The sequence below is a fragment of the Nelumbo nucifera genome, chromosome 5 (assembly GCF_055504915.1).
Source record: "Nelumbo nucifera cultivar China Antique chromosome 5, China Antique-T2T, whole genome shotgun sequence".
NCBI lineage: Eukaryota > Viridiplantae > Streptophyta > Magnoliopsida > Proteales > Nelumbonaceae > Nelumbo > Nelumbo nucifera.
In genome coordinates this window covers 80,333,210-80,349,240 of record NC_142653.1, presented here as the reverse complement: position 1 = coordinate 80,349,240, position 16,031 = coordinate 80,333,210, and the positions used below count along the sequence as shown (strand labels likewise).

At 34.7% G+C, this 16,031-nt stretch overlaps 1 protein-coding gene across 1 annotated transcript; it reads left to right on the top strand.

Moving 5' to 3' along the window:
* The first annotated feature begins 4,559 nt into the window (after positions 1-4,559).
* LOC104594002 (beta-amyrin synthase-like) lies at positions 4,560-14,631 on the top strand. Its single transcript, XM_088888663.1, has 19 exons — positions 4,560-4,807; positions 5,576-5,846; positions 7,967-8,152; positions 8,743-8,832; positions 8,926-9,123; positions 9,607-9,691; positions 10,805-10,971; positions 11,080-11,271; positions 11,368-11,481; positions 11,797-11,919; positions 12,011-12,133; positions 12,217-12,315; positions 12,594-12,650; positions 13,090-13,136; positions 13,241-13,384; positions 13,526-13,703; positions 13,928-14,008; positions 14,130-14,213; positions 14,346-14,631. Exons 2-19 carry the CDS (start codon positions 5,649-5,651, stop codon positions 14,472-14,474), a joined length of 2,295 nt encoding a protein of 764 aa, XP_088744789.1. The 5' UTR covers positions 4,560-4,807; positions 5,576-5,648; the 3' UTR covers positions 14,475-14,631.
* The last annotated feature ends 1,400 nt before the right edge of the window (positions 14,632-16,031 follow it).

The window sequence follows — 16,031 nt, the reverse complement described above, 5'->3', positions numbered from 1 at the left end:
TGCAAGAATTAACTTCTATATGATAAATCCAATTTCAACTATTTCAATGGTCAAAAACATTATAATGAACTACTACCAAAAAGTATCACTTACTCTTGTGGATATCTTGTCTTCCAATTATGTGGGCTTTAAGATAACGGAAATAAAAAATTAACCCACCATATGGTGAGAATAAAGAAGAGAAAACCATCTACTACCTTAATGATCAAGAACTGAATCAATGAAAATAGGTTAAAAATATTTAAAAAAACAAGAAAAGAATTTAAAGAATAAATTGCTCATCAATTTGCAATTTGAAAATTTCTTCACGGTGGTTAATGTGGCCCAACATTGGCTATTGAGAACATAAGACGTACTTTCAGATTTTTTTTTTTAATTTAAATAAATGAAAGAGTAAATTGCTAAAACCTCCCGTAAAATTTTTTATCATTGTTGAACCCCCTCCCCTAAAGTTTGGTAAACTCAATCACCTCCCATGAACTTTTTGACACAGTTGCAAGTAAACCCTCTGTTAATCTTCTAACAAAAAGCACAAAATGTCCAAAATACCCATATAGTTACTTTTGACCAAAATGTTTATTTTTCAAATTTTTTTCTTTATATCAATCACTACCCCAATCCCTTCTAATCTCTTTTTCGAAATTGATGTATTTTCCAAAATTGCCTTTCATACCAATTGCTCGAAGCTAAAATTTCTACTTTAAACTCTTTTTTATTTGTATAACATTTACATTGTTTTTTTATGAACAAACCAACCTCAATAATAATTACATGGGTATTTTGGACATTTTCATGCCTCTTGTTAAAGGATTTTACAAAGGGAGACTACTTGCAATTATGTCAAGAAGTTTAGAGGAGGTGATTGCAATTACCAAACTTTAGGGGAGGTTTGGGAAACAGTCAAAAACTTCAAGGAAGGTTTCAGTAATTACCGTGGTTTGTTTTCCAATTATTCAACAAAAAGAGGATTTTTTTTTTGTATTTTCCCTAACAAACATTACATGGGAATGTTAATTAAATAATATTTTTGCCATTGATGACTTGTTTTACAATTATGAACAAGAAGAATGGAGTTTTTTGTCTTTTCGTAATAAGCATTAAATGAGAAAGAAGAGTCATTTCTTGATAAGCATCAAATGAGAAAACAAAATTACATATTTGTAATTGCTCATTCTCTTATTTAAACGTTAGAGATGATATATTTTAGTCTAGTGAAAATTCCATAAATCAACCACATCTATTTGTACTTTTATAGATAGTATAGATATGTCCATTTGGTGAAAAATCCAGAGACTCCAAATCAATTGTGGTAAGGTTGTTAAAGGGATTTTGAATGTTCAAAATTCGATACAATTATCTGAAATTCAGATGATATGTGTATATATACCTTTATTTGATGCCCATTTATGGCTTTCCTAGATATGCCCATTTAGGGAAAAATCCGAAGAGTGCAAATCAATTGTGGTAAGGTTGTTAACCCATTTTGAAAGTTCAAAATTCGATCCAATATCTCAGATTTAGATGATATGTTTATACAATTAGATTGATATCCGATTAATAATCAGATTGGATATAGATTTAATTAACTTCTTCTGATTAAAATTTGAATATAACTATATTATATTATATATTGAGTTTGATATATAAAAATTATATAATTAATTATATTTAAATATAAAACCAATAGATAAATTGATATATAATAAATTTAATATATATGTTACACAAACACACACAAGCATATATAAATTAAACCTTAACCTTTTTCTTATTCTGAACGAGCCTAGCTGAATCTTCAACTCAACCAATGGGCACTTACAGGTGCTCACTACTTACCAAGGGCTGCTCATGTATTTTTAGATTCTCAGTTAGTTGCATGCTCCATTTATTAATAAGTGGTGTGCCCCAATCAACATTCATTTCTCTTAGCTCCATTGCAGAGCCCTCATCTCCTGCAAGCAAAAGATCTGCATACACGGCATCCAGCCACACTGAGAATATCTCACCTACATGTTTCTTAGAATTATAGGGAGATGTTCCCCATATGTCTGGATGCCCGTGTTTTAGAGTGTTTGCAGGGTTTCCCTCACCTCATCATGCCAAAAGAGAGGGAAGAGGTTAAGGTGATTGGCAGATTTTACTTGTCATGTGGTGATTGAAATGACCCAGAACAATGAAGTCAATTGCGCTAGCATCTGCCAATTCTTTTTCTGTTAAAATAACCAAATGATTTAACAGTTATTAGTAGGGGTGAGCATGGGTCATTTCGGTTCAATTCCATGCTAGAACCTGAAATCTACCTTAGAGAGGACGGTTTTAGGTTTTTGGAACTGCACCTACCCTGTGAATGTCGGTTCCAGAGTCGGTTCTGGCCTTGGCAGTTTTGGAGTCAGTTCCAATATTTACCCATGTAACTTATTCTTTTTTTACTTTCCCTCTTCACAAAAAAAAAAGAAAAGAAAAAGAAAAAAAAAAACGTCTTTTAAAAACTTAATTTTTAATAATAATAATATATAGTTTAAAACTTATATTATCTTTACTAATTAAATTAAGTAATTTAATATGTAGATTATCATAATATATTAATATATGGCCCAGAATTTGTTATTATAATTTAAATTTTATAAATGTTACTATTTGCATTATTTAGTATACAAATCAAATCACTTAAGTAACTCAATGGCAAAGTGAGACCATGAGTGATTGGGTTCAAATAAATATTCACATTCTTAAATACTTTTGGAGCATATTTCAAGGCAAGTTCAGCTCCAAGGCCAATTCCATTAAGGCCAACCAAGGTCGGTTCACCAGGTCAGCTCGGGTAGGATAAATCCCCTTGACTCTAGAACCGACTTGAGTGGGGGTCAGTTCCAATAATTTGGAACTAGACAGATTGGATAGGGTCGGTTCAAGGCCAGTTCAAGATCAGTTCCATTTGGTTCCAAGTAGAACTTACCCATTTTCTCACCCTCAATTATTAGTCCTACCTAATGCTAGCAGGGGCAGAGTCGGGATTTTTTCTTGGGAAGATGCTAATAAACATAGTACAGGGTGGGGGCCAAAAGGTAATAAACATGAATTGAGGGAAAAATATAATTTGGATACCAATGGGGTTGGAATTTACAAGGCATAGGGAGGCCATGGCTCCCCTCCATCCCCGGACATTTGATGACCATCCTATCAAGTTGTTAGTAATATCTAGTAGTATCTTCTTTTAAGTTGTGTTTGGCTTGATAGAAATAGAAAAGAAATACAGAGTTGAGGGTGTGTTCAAAAGGAATTTCACAAATTTGTTAAGAAATTTCTCTCAATTTTCTCTTACTTATTTTTATCAAACCAAACATAGCCTTAAATTGAACTGCCATTAAATGTATTCTAAAGGAATTAATGTAAGGTTGATGATAATGGTCAGCTGTCATATAAATTTTTTGTTATATCAAATTAAGAAGAAAATAAATACATATTATCTAAACTTGATGTAAAACAAGTTGCTAAAAGGTTTTTAGAGGTTCATGATCGAGAAAAAGAGACCAGAAAAGAAACTAAAACTTTAAGCAACCATAGCTTTTGATTCGGGTATCCTTTTTCGAAGTATATGCCAAAACTGATCATCTAAACGAATACAATGTGTTGACAAATTAATACCCAAGGGATCCATTTCCGGTATTTTGCTCAAGTTCCATAATTTTGTTTTCATATATAAAAAGTCTCCATTTATAATAAATCTAATACCTTGATCATTTTAGCTTGTGTTTTGAACCCGCGTTTGATCAGGAAGTATCAAAGTGAAATGTTTTAGAAGGTTTGAATTCAAATTGAAGTTTTACTATTTCTAATAATTTTGTCATTTCATGTATATTTAATATGATTAACCTGTTTAGTTCTGTACTAAATGACACGTACAACTCAAATTCACATGAAATCAATTAATCTATTTAAATTAAATAATGAATAGATTTATTTAATAAAATAAACATTTCAATCATCCATTACCCCATTAACTTTGTAATGAGAATGACGGTTCAGCTTAGGGTCAGAATTTTTTGTTGAATTAAAATGGGATTATTTCAGTAATTTTTTATATAAAATAATTTATAAAAGGGTAGAATAGATATTTGAAAAAAAAAACTGATGCATTAATCTAACGTTTTCCGTCCGGAACAATAATGAAAGGGAGGTCTTTGTTAAGTTTCTCAAAAATTCAGAGGAAGTATTTGTTAAAATGAAACTACATGAGAGACTTTTATGATTGTCAAGGGGAAGGTTTTTATATTTTACCGTTAAAAGAATTAAATAGCTGAAATAAAATCTTTTTGGAAGTTAAATAAAGGAACTCTAACTAAAAGGGTATTTGTACAAAATAATTTCGCTGAATTGAATTATGGAATTTCGTCAACCGTAAAATATTATATGTGAGTTGTTTAGTGAAATCCAATTCAATCCTGCCTCCCCAGTCTTCAGTCCTCACTGAAGGCTTGATTATTTAAACGGTTTAATTAATTAGGATGTGTTTGATATTCTCCCTCTATATAATTGGGTGGATTGTGTCTTTGATTCATGAGACTTTCACAGACACGAACACACAACACGCAAACACCTTTCGAGGTTGCTGGATTTGGCCGTAGAGCCAAACCTATCCTTGTTCTTCAATATTCTTTTTCCGGCAGTGCTCACTTCTGAGCTTTTTACCTGCCTACTTCTCAACTGTTTGTAAAGTTTCTGCATCCGTCGAATTTTCTGGAAATTCCAATAGACTAATAAGTCTCCGCTGAAATCTGTTTCTCTCCAAAAAGAAACAAAGAAATTGGTACGTAGAGATTTCTAGTTTTGTGATTTCATCTCACCTTTTTCCTTCCTGATCCATCTTATATATTCTCAATTTCTCGGAATTTTTCTGCTCTCTATCTCTATCTCTAATGGGTATTTGAAGAATTCAGAGCTAAAATTTTCTGTTAGAAGTTCTAATATTGGAAATAGCTTGCTAGCAAGCAAAAACGGTTCCCATTTTTTCAGAGGGTTCAGAGCTAGCTTTCTGTTCGTCATGAGTGGGCTTGGTTGCTGGTTGTTCACGTCTGCAAGCTCTGACGACAAAATCTGGAAACCGACTGATAATATGATGATAAGAAAAATGAATGATAATATGGAAACTTTTAAACTGGATTGAGAAACATAGCTAAAAGAGTTACAGAAGATATCCACCGAATAGGTTGGTATTCTCTAACATTTGTGAATGTCAAAAGTAGCCCAGAAAGAAGAAAAAAGATTTTAAATGGTTAGTCGCCCATCCAATTATGCACATGATTCACACAGCAACCTATTTTTGTATTTTATTTTGCGGGGGGCGAGTTAGGATTTTTTATTGAGGAGATCAAAACCTAGAAAACATAGATAGAGGGGTTAAAATACAAGTAAAACTAAAATAAATTAAAGGGAATTTTTAAGGCATAAGGGGGGCCATGGCTCCCCTCCGCCACCCCCTGGCTCCGCCCCTGATTGTTTGTGTTGATTATTAGCTTGTTTACTTGAATTAAAATTAATGGTTGAAGATTAATTGTCTTAGCAATGTTTATCTCAGAGAGTTTGTAGGGGTCAAGCTAAGGAAGAGAGAAGCTTGTGAGCTGCTACTAAGTTTCATTCATTCAACCAGTATGTGGAGGCTTAAGATTGCCCAGGGTGGTGATCCCTATCTATACAGCACCAACAACTTCATCGGACGGCAGATTTGGGAGTTTGACGGCGATTACGACACGCCGGAAGAACTCGCCGAGGTTGAGAAGGCTCGTGAGGAGTTCAGGAAGAACCGACACCATGTGAAGCCCAGCGGTGATGTCTTACTACGCTTGCAGGTAAGCCATGCATGCAGCATCTACCAAACCTTTTTCTTTACCTTTTCTCTAATTAAGGCTATGTTTGGATTAAAGGAAAAAAAGTAGGGAAATGAAAAGACAATTAGCACAGAATTGTGAGCATGTTTAATGAGTACGACTTAGAAAATTATTTGGCACATGTCCCTTAATATACCCCAACCCTACCCTTGAAAAGATGGAAAATTATTAAGCACTCATCGAATGTGCTTACAATTCTGTGCTAATTAGATCCAGACTTTGATTAACTACATTCTTAACAAAAAAACCTAGAATAGTTACTCTATTCTTTGAAAAAAGGGTAAATTGTTAAAACATCCCCTAAAACTTGGTGATTGTGATCACCATCCTTTAATTTTCAAAAATAATTGCAAGTTAAAATCTTTTAACAAGAGGGATAAAAATGTTCAAAATACCCATTAAATTTATAAAAGTAGAAGGATTTGATAATTGATATTAGAAAAGCATTGACCAATTAAATCTGCATGAATTTTGATGAATACCACTTAATTGGATACCATTTTTTATGATTGATTGGTTTCAATTGAAGATGTGCATCTCATTAATTATAAATTGAATTTGTTTTAATCTCTTAAATCAAATAAGAAATTAGGTTAATTAGCTAGTTATTTAAAGAAAGACGATAAGAAGGTTGAACAATTGACACATGTTTAATTGTTGAACTTGGACTTTCCCACAGAGGTAAATCATTTAGACCGTTCTATAATTCTGACATTGAGCCTACCACTAAAACAACAAAAATAGGTTGTCTACATGATAGCTAGTTGGTTCATTCAACACTTTTCTTTTGTTTTTTATTTTTTATTTTGGACTTGTGGACCACAAAAGTTAGAGCAAATAAACGCATGAAAGAAAAGACATTTGATTGATCAAAAGAAAAGCGATAGATGAGACTCCACCCAGAGACAAAAGTTAATAAATATGGATTAGGAGGTGGGGCAAAAAATAATATGGTCATGATTTTTTAACCGATGTTCAATCGAGATAATGATTTTTTGGTGATTTTTTTATTTTAATTAAGTTTTCATTTTTTCACTTTTAAATTAGAATGAGCAATCTATTTAAATTGGACGGTCAAACTGCTGACCCAGAAACCAATTGCCGAAATGGTTCTAGTTCTAGATTCATTTTTAAAACATTGAATGCAGGGATTTTTAAGGCTTAGGGGGCCATGGCTCCCCTCGGCCCAATGGAGTTAGGGATTTTTTTTTTTTTTTTTTTTTCGGGGTGGGGGGCAGTTAAACAAGAAAATGAAATAGGGAGGAGAAATAGGGCTTTGGAAAAAAAAAAAAAAAACGGCCTAAGAAGGTTTAGATTTATTACAGATTTGTAAAGAAAAAATAAAAAAGTTTTTCCTTTTAAAATCCTTTACAATTTTAGTTCAATTGTGGAAGAATCCACTTTATTATGTTTCTAATCCAGCATATTTATGTTTGCATTCAAATGCATATTTACATTGATAATAAGAACAATATAAAAGTACATCAATAAAAAACAAGTAAATTTGCATTCAAATGAGCTTTTGATAAAAAAAAAAAAAAGCATATATTTCATTGAAATTTATGTTTGTATTTATTATAATTAAAAGTCTATTTGATAAAAGAATAAATTTATCAATTTTACACTACATATCTACATCGTTTCCAAACACAACCAAAATGATTCTACCTCTCACGACGGTTGGATTTTTCTAAGTCAAAAGAATTCATCTATCATTTAAAAAGTCAAAACTCAACCCTTCAATTTTGGTATGAAGTTGAATTTTTCAATCTTGTTTGCTTAGTATTGCGTAGACGAGCCGAACCGGCACGGGCGATGTGATGTGACTGCTATTAACTTGTGCTTGGTAGGCAAGTCGCTATTCTTTGGGAGTGCTTTTTCAAAGAGGCTTATTTGTAATTTTTATATGCGAAAGGACTTCTCCACGACTTTTTCACTTATTTCCCCAGGAACCAAAAATTGCTAATATTATCTCAGATCCTTGATAATTTGATCAGACGGTGGAGATTTCACTATGTTTCTTTATTGTTGGTGAAGTGGTACTGTACTGATCCACGTGCTTAATTATTTTATTTGTACAGCTCTTGAAGGAGAATAAGTTTGTTCAGACTATACCCCCAGTAACGATAGGAGACAATGAGGAGATATCCTACGAGGCTGCCACTGCTGCACTTAGGAGAGCCGTCCGGTTCCACTCCGCAATACAAGCAAGTGACGGCCATTGGCCGGCGGAGAACGCGGGCCCACTATTTTTCCTTCCACCGTTGGTAAGTTTGATTAGATGTCATGTCATGTCAAATTGTCAATGGGTTAGGTAGGACCACACATCAATGAGTGGCTGAGACGACCCGGTTCTATCATGTCAATTTGTCAAATTGTCACTGGTACCGTTTTATCATTAACCCAGTTTTAACCAGAAGTTGATTTGGCCAGTGACCCATTGACTTGGGCGGTGAATCGTTGAACCATTTGATTCAAACAATGGTTTTTGACTGTTTTTTTTTTATTTTTATTTTTTATTTTAAATTGAAATAGAACGTTCATTCAAACTGGACAGTCAAAACGTTGACTTAAAAATCAGTGGCCAAAATAATTCCAGTTTTGAATTACCAAAGTTTGTTTGAAAACCCACCTGATCGGTTACCATGATTTAAGTTGGATTGATTTTAAGTTTTTCGGTACGTATCATGTCTTTCAGAGATTATAGTCGTGAGCTCCAAGTTGTGATTACCATAGATAATTATAGATGTTAAGTATAATAATTAATTCGGTTTTAGGTTTTTTTTTTCTTTTTGATATTTTTTGAAGCTTGAAGATTGAAATAGCCAAATGGGGTGATGAATATTAATAACTGCAGGTGATGTGTTTATACATTACGGGACATCTTAACACAGTCTTTCCAGCAGAACATCGCAAAGAGATTCTTCGATACATATACAATCACCAGGTAATTAAGGACATGACCATTCAATCTCCTGAGCATTATTCAAATCAGAACTTTGGAAGTTTGAAACTGATGATCAAATAATAAATATGGCAGAATGAGGATGGAGGTTGGGGGCTACACATAGAGGGCCACAGTATCATGTTCTGTACTGCACTGAGCTACATCTGTATGAGGATTCTGGGAGAAGGGCCTGAGGGTGGCCGAGATGGGGCTGTTCCTAGAGCTCGCAAATGGATTCTTGACCATGGCGGAGTTACAGCCATGCCCTCTTGGGGAAAGACTTGGCTTTCGGTAGGACCTACCATTTTAAGAATTAATAATACATTTGATCTCTCTACATTGCTTAATTATAGGCTGTTTAGCGTGCCTTTTTGGAAAGATCTTCTGAGAGCTTTGACATTCAAGAGACGTATTGAGCTTTTGCATAAAGTTTTGAGTAGCCCAAAGCACGTTTGAAAAATACGCATCTTTCCATGCATCTTTTCACATCTTTCCACGTGAGATTAAAACGCAAAAGATGCGGAAAGCTTCATTTGAAGCTTCCTGAAATCAGTCTAAAATGGGCGTCTCGTGTCTTTTTGGCGCTCCGTCTTTTGGTGGCTAGATCTTTCACAAGCCAAATGGGAATAGATCGAAAATCGATCTTCCTGACTTGTAAACAGCCGAAAGATTGCGCAGAAAGGCACACCAAACGAGCCCTATGGTGTTTTCAAATATATATCAAAGTGATCTAACTCGTTCAATTCATTATCCTTGTGATATGCATTCATGTAGATACTTGGAGTCTATGAATGGGAAGGCAGCAACCCAATGCCTCCAGAGTTTTGGATTCTTCCATCCTTTCTTCCCATGCATCCAGGTTTGCACTACCACTACCAATACTTTCCTCTTTGTTTGCAGTGTGAATTTTATTTACACTGGTGTAAATACATGACCTAGTAAGTCACGCAAATGCAAATTTTGGTTTACTTTTGCTTTAGACTTGACTTAGTAATATGGTGTAGGGTTCGACTATGAAACTGGAAAAACATGACTCCAAAAGTGACTAATAATCAGGTTGTACTCTATAAAATTCATGGGATTGCTTTGATTGGTCAAAGTTCTTTCGATACTATGTCATGCAGTATCGTAGGTTTTCCCTACGACATACGATGTAATCCCCACCTTATATCAACAAGAACAGGGGTTGGAGGGTTATTTCTTTGGGAATGAGGTAGGAAGAAAGACGATGAGGTTCCCACTTTATATGAAAGAGGATTAATAAGGTAGGAGGGCATCAGTTTTTGGGATGCAAAATTTACGTTGCTAGTGAATGCAAATAAGATGATGCAAAGTGTAAAGCACAGCAAACAAGCGGGCCCCCATACAAGAAGAGCAAAATAACTATTCAAACAAAAGCAAGCAAAGACACTATAATTACTTCACAAACAATATACTACAAGGCAAAACACACATCATAGGAACTAACAATAGACTAGAGCCCCTATTTATGGTTGAGTTTAACCACTTATAAGGGGCAGTTTACAAAACTTATGATGCTCAAATGGAGCCCAGATTTCTTACTCCCTTTTTCTATCCACTTTCTACCCGCTGTGAATTGCAGCCACACATCTCTCAATTCATAATAGAGATGTGTGGCTCCAATTCACGACGGATAGAGAGTGGATAAGAAATCCCGAGTGGTTCAAATGGACCACGTGGGCCCTCCTATAACCACAAGCGAAATCAGTGTTAAAATCGGTATAAGATGGTGGTTTGGGAAGTTGGTTAGCTAGAGAAGTCAGTGATGACTTCTATCACAAAGATGGTCACAAAAGGATGTAAAACTGAAACAGCTGCAGAATTTATATCTGGTTCAGATTTGCACGGCAAACAAACGGGGCCTTTTTATTTTGATTAGAAATGCTGTATTTTCCTCTCTCTCTCTCTCTCTTAACATGTTGTTGGGTATTTATATGCAAATTGAATGCAGCAAAGATGTGGTGCTACTGTCGCATGGTTTATATGCCAATGTCCTATTTATATGGAAAGAGGTTTGTGGGTCCCATCACTCCTCTCATTCTACAATTGAGGGAAGAGCTTCACACTCAACCCTACCATGAAATAAAATGGAGCAAGACCCGCCACATATGTGCCAAGGTTGGTTCTATTTGATTGTTTCTCTTATTAATATTATATATCCTTCATCAATATGTCAATTAACATGTTTATGTTACATTAATTAAACTTATCAACTTGTTATTACAGGAGGATCTCTACTACCCTCATCCCTTCTTACAAGATTTGCTGTGGGATAGTCTTTACATTCTTACTGAGCCTCTTCTCACGCGTTGGCCCTTTAACAAATTGATCAGAGAGAGGGCGCTGAAGACAACAATGGAGCACATCCACTATGAAGATGAGAACAGTCGATACATTACCATTGGTTGTGTAGAGAAGGTATTGCCACAGACCTTATAATAAATGTTGCATATATCTGAAATCTGTTCAATCTTTCTGGTATCTAATAGTATTTACTAATTTGAATTGAAGTAGGTGTTATGCATGCTTGCTTGTTGGGTGGAAGATCCTAATGGAGATGCTTTCAAGCACCATCTTGCCAGGATCCCAGATTACATATGGGTTGCTGAAGATGGAATGAAAATGCAGGTATGCACACATCAGGCTTAATTGAGCCTCAGTTCTTTTTCAGTTTAAAGATGGGCAAACTCCTTAGTTATCAAACAATTTAGATCTGATTCTAGTAATTCAAATCTGTTAGAAATGTGTTGTCTACTCTTAAATTAAGTTGCTTCAACTTCAACTATGAAGTACTTGAGATGCTTTATTAATTCTCTGGTAAAACAGGATTTCAGAGAGAATTTCACAAACTTGTAAACTCAGAACTTCAACATTCTGTTTTGGAATCTGTAGAACTTTAAATCGTGAACAAGTACTCAATTTTCTCATGTCATCTAATTGCAGAGCTTTGGTAGTCAAGAGTGGGACACTGGTTTTGCAGTTCAAGCAATACGGGCGAGTGACCTTCCTCTCGACGAAATTGGACCTTGTCTTAAGAAAGGACATGACTTCATTAAAAAATCACAGGTTTAATTCTGGTGTCCAAAACCATTCCTACTTGTAACCATGTATTCTACTTTTCTTCAACCTAATTGGTGGGTGCTACTTAAATTTGAAGGTTCGTGACAACCCATCTGGTGACTTTAAAAGCATGTTTCGTCACATTTCGAAGGGATCATGGACATTCTCAGATCAAGATCATGGGTGGCAAGTCTCAGATTGCACTGCAGAAGGCCTAAAGGTAACTAGCTCAGATCTAACATTATCTCCAAATAGTTAAGCATTGTCTAAAGGTTTGTTGTAACTGTGTCCTCTGTTTTACAGGCTTGCCTCATGTTTTCACTATTGCCTCCAGAAATTGTTGGTGAAAAAATGCCACCAGAGTACCTCTTTGATTCTGTGAACCTCCTACTTTCCCTACAAGTATGAACCAAGCCACAGTTATATCTATTTTAGTAAAAATCAACATATATTAATCACTATACATGCCTGATTTTCACATTGGCATACAAAGAAAAACTAGTAGGGGTGTCTACAAGAGCAGCTCATATTTTCTCATTCAATAAGATATCTTAGTTACTAAAGAGAATTTCTAGTCTATATTTTTCAAAACTTAAAAGAGTCAAACGCCCCTGTTTTAATCCATTGAATGCAATATATCGCTGTTGTTAATAAACTATCTTTCTCATGTTGGTTTTCAGAGCAAAAATGGTGGTTTGGCAGCTTGGGAACCAGCTGGAGCAGAAAAGTGGTTGGAGGTAGGCTCCTGTAAATATTGGCATGTATTATGCAAGGGAAAATTGTTTCCACTTAAAAAAACTCAAATCCATAAAAGAACTACTGATGGGTTTGTTTCTCATTATCTCAGATGATTGTAGAGTACACAGACTACATAATTGAGCTCTATCAAAGATGCATCTATGTCTTCCCCTGAATGCATTTTATTTTACAGATTGAACAGTAATTTGGATCCATAAATCATTTGTGTCCTTGAAAAGAGATAAATCTAATCTGACAAAGGAATAAATATGTTGAAATAGTCATGACATATATATATATATATATATAGAATTATTTCTCCTTGTCTAGACCATACTAATTAACAAGTAGATTAACTTGAAACAGATTTGCCACCTAGTTTTATGATTGTAAACTGTCCTTAATATGTACTAATTGAGATTTTTCTTTTTTTCTCAGCTGCTTAATCCTACAGAATTCTTTGCTGACATTGTTATTGAGCATGAGTATGTGTTCTGAATTTTTTTTTTTTTTTTTTTTTTTTTGTTCTTCAACTTGTTCTTTTATACTGTGTAGAATTTCCTCAAGGCTAAAAAGAATGTGATTCCAGGTATGTTGAATGCACTGGGTCGGCAATCCAAGCCTTGGTACTATTTATGAAGTTATATCCAGGCTATAGAAAGAAAGAAATAGAAAGTTTCATCTCAAAAGCAGTACATTTTCTCGAGCAAACACAAATGCCTGATGGTTCATGGTACACTTTCATTCTATGTTTGCAAGAACCACAGAAATGTTATATATGGTTAAATATTGGTTTTATTTCAGACCATATTCTACCCAATATTAAGAAAAAAACAGGAGGTATTCTATTGACTGACAAGAATATATGCAACAGGTATGGAAATTGGGGAGTTTGCTTTACCTATGGCACATGGTTTGCACTAGGGGGTCTAGCAGCAGCAGGAAAGACCTATTACAATAGTCCAGCAGTTTGTAAAGCTGTCAATTTTCTGTTAACAACACAGCAAGAATCTGGTGGTTGGGGAGAGAGTTATCTTTCATGCCCAAATAAGGTATATTTGTAAAGATCTCTTGTTTATTTTTGTTATAGGTTTATCCATTTAGAAGAGATATTTTAGTAGGCAATGTATTTCCAAACATTCAAAAACAAAATTAAACAGAAATGTGGGGGAAGTACCTTCAAATTTAGTGAAGAGTAGTATGAAAATCTCAAAATGGTAGACCCAAAATCTTGATGTTTTGTCTCATATGTTTCTGGGTGTGTCTTGTGAAACAGGAATACACTCCTCTAGAAGGTAGTAGATCAAATTTAGTGCATACAGCATGGGCAATGATGGGTCTTATTCATGCTGGACAGGTTAGTTTGCAGTTGTAGATCAAATATCTACCTACTAATACCAGTATTGTTTTAACCATACAGAAGTGATCCTTTTTGAGAAAATGATATTGAGATTAGTTTTTTTTTTCCCTGTAACCAGGCTGAGAGAGATCCAACACCCTTGCACCGTGCAGCAAAATTACTGATTAATTCACAAATGGAAAATGGTGATTTTCCCCAACAGGTAAGAAAATTCACTTAGACAAATGATCAATTCAAAGTATAGTGAAACCTATGAAAGTAATTTTCTATCTAATATTGTTTTACTAATTTCCTTGTTTCTTATGATGTTTAATTCATCGGTCATATACTACAGGAAATCACTGGAGTCTTCATGAAGAACTGTATGTTACACTATGCAGCATACAGAAACATCTATCCAGTGTGGGCACTTGGAGAATACCGGAGGCGGGTTTTGAAACCATCCAAGAACATCCAAAATTAATTCTTAACTTTCACAGTTCTGCTTCTTCAAATAAATCCATGAGAATGCTTCCACTGTTTTTTCCTTTCATTCATGTCTGTATTTTCCTTCTGTGAATGTGTGAGGTTGTAAATACAGATATCCACCATATATAATCTTCATATGTTTAGCTGAGAAAGATTGCTGGGCAAAGGTATATAATTACTTATTTACCTTGAGTTTTAAGGAAACCACTTAATATAACCGATAGTTTTAAAAACAACTTACATATACTTGTTGACCATTCAAACGTTAAATCTAACAAATATAATGTAAAGGACAAATTTTAAGAGGTTTCTTTTAATTTCCTCCTATACTATCTTTGACCTAAGCTGTTAAATTCATCCACATTCTTATATATCTCCCTTTAAAATGTAAATGAAAGCCTTCTTTATTTTTTCCTTTAGCCTTAGTTTGTAAGGAGTACAAATATAAATATGTACAGTACAAACACATACAAAATAATACAAAATAAAAGATTTGCACGCTACGTATTTGTATTTGTACTCCTTCCAAATGGAGCCTCAGTCTTTAACCTAATCTTTTAAAGCCTTCCACATTCTTGTATTTATTATGGGCACTTCAGTAATCCAAATGTTTTCACCAGAGAATATGAAGAAACCAATCACTAATGTTTAAAATGTACTTCCATTGTTGACCAAAATTCCAGCAGCAAAATTCCCTCCTCTAACATCTTGACCCTCACAAAAATCCCTATGTGCTTCTTTTTCTTTGTTGTTCAGTAGCTTGCTACCTCTAGCAAAGAGGGGTACCTCTCAGCACTCGATTTTTGCTCGGTCCCTTCTTTAACCCATCTCTTGTATTTTGGATGCTCGATCAAACTACACCAATCTCTTTAGAATGTGCCAAAACCCTAAGAAACTAAACTTTAGCCCAAAGACCCTCAAATCTACTACTAAATCTACAATTCCCTTCCAATGGTCACAGTTGTGCCACATCACCATATTTGATCCCCGGTCAAACTCCATTACATGAAACAAAATCTTTAAAAAACCAATCACACCAAATTTCTACCCTAAATTCCTTAGTTTAGTCATTCGTCTATAAGAGGTTCTATTTAAATATACTTCATGTTACGCCACATCTCGAGCCTAAAACCTGTGATCTATATGTCTCTAACACAATCAAACCCTTCCAACAGCATCGTAATCTAAATCCATGTCACTATACCAAATTTCAACTCAAAAACCCCCTATTAGACCTTCCATCAAGCTAAGATTCTATTTTGGAAAATCTCATTGATTAAAGCTTACCAACCGTGAATCTCCATCACCCAATCTTTGTCTAATCGATCAGACCTTACCACTTCCTCCAGAAACACAAGATTGCCCATCACATCAAATTTCATGACCAAATTCCTCTGTTTGACCGTTAAACAAGCAAGATTCCATTTTGGGCCTTTTCGTTAATTGATAAACCATAAGCTGAGATTTGACCTGAACCAAATCTGTCAACCCACACCCCTGATCAAAGACCCATCGCTCACATCAGATTTGGAACATCCAAAAGTGCCTACCC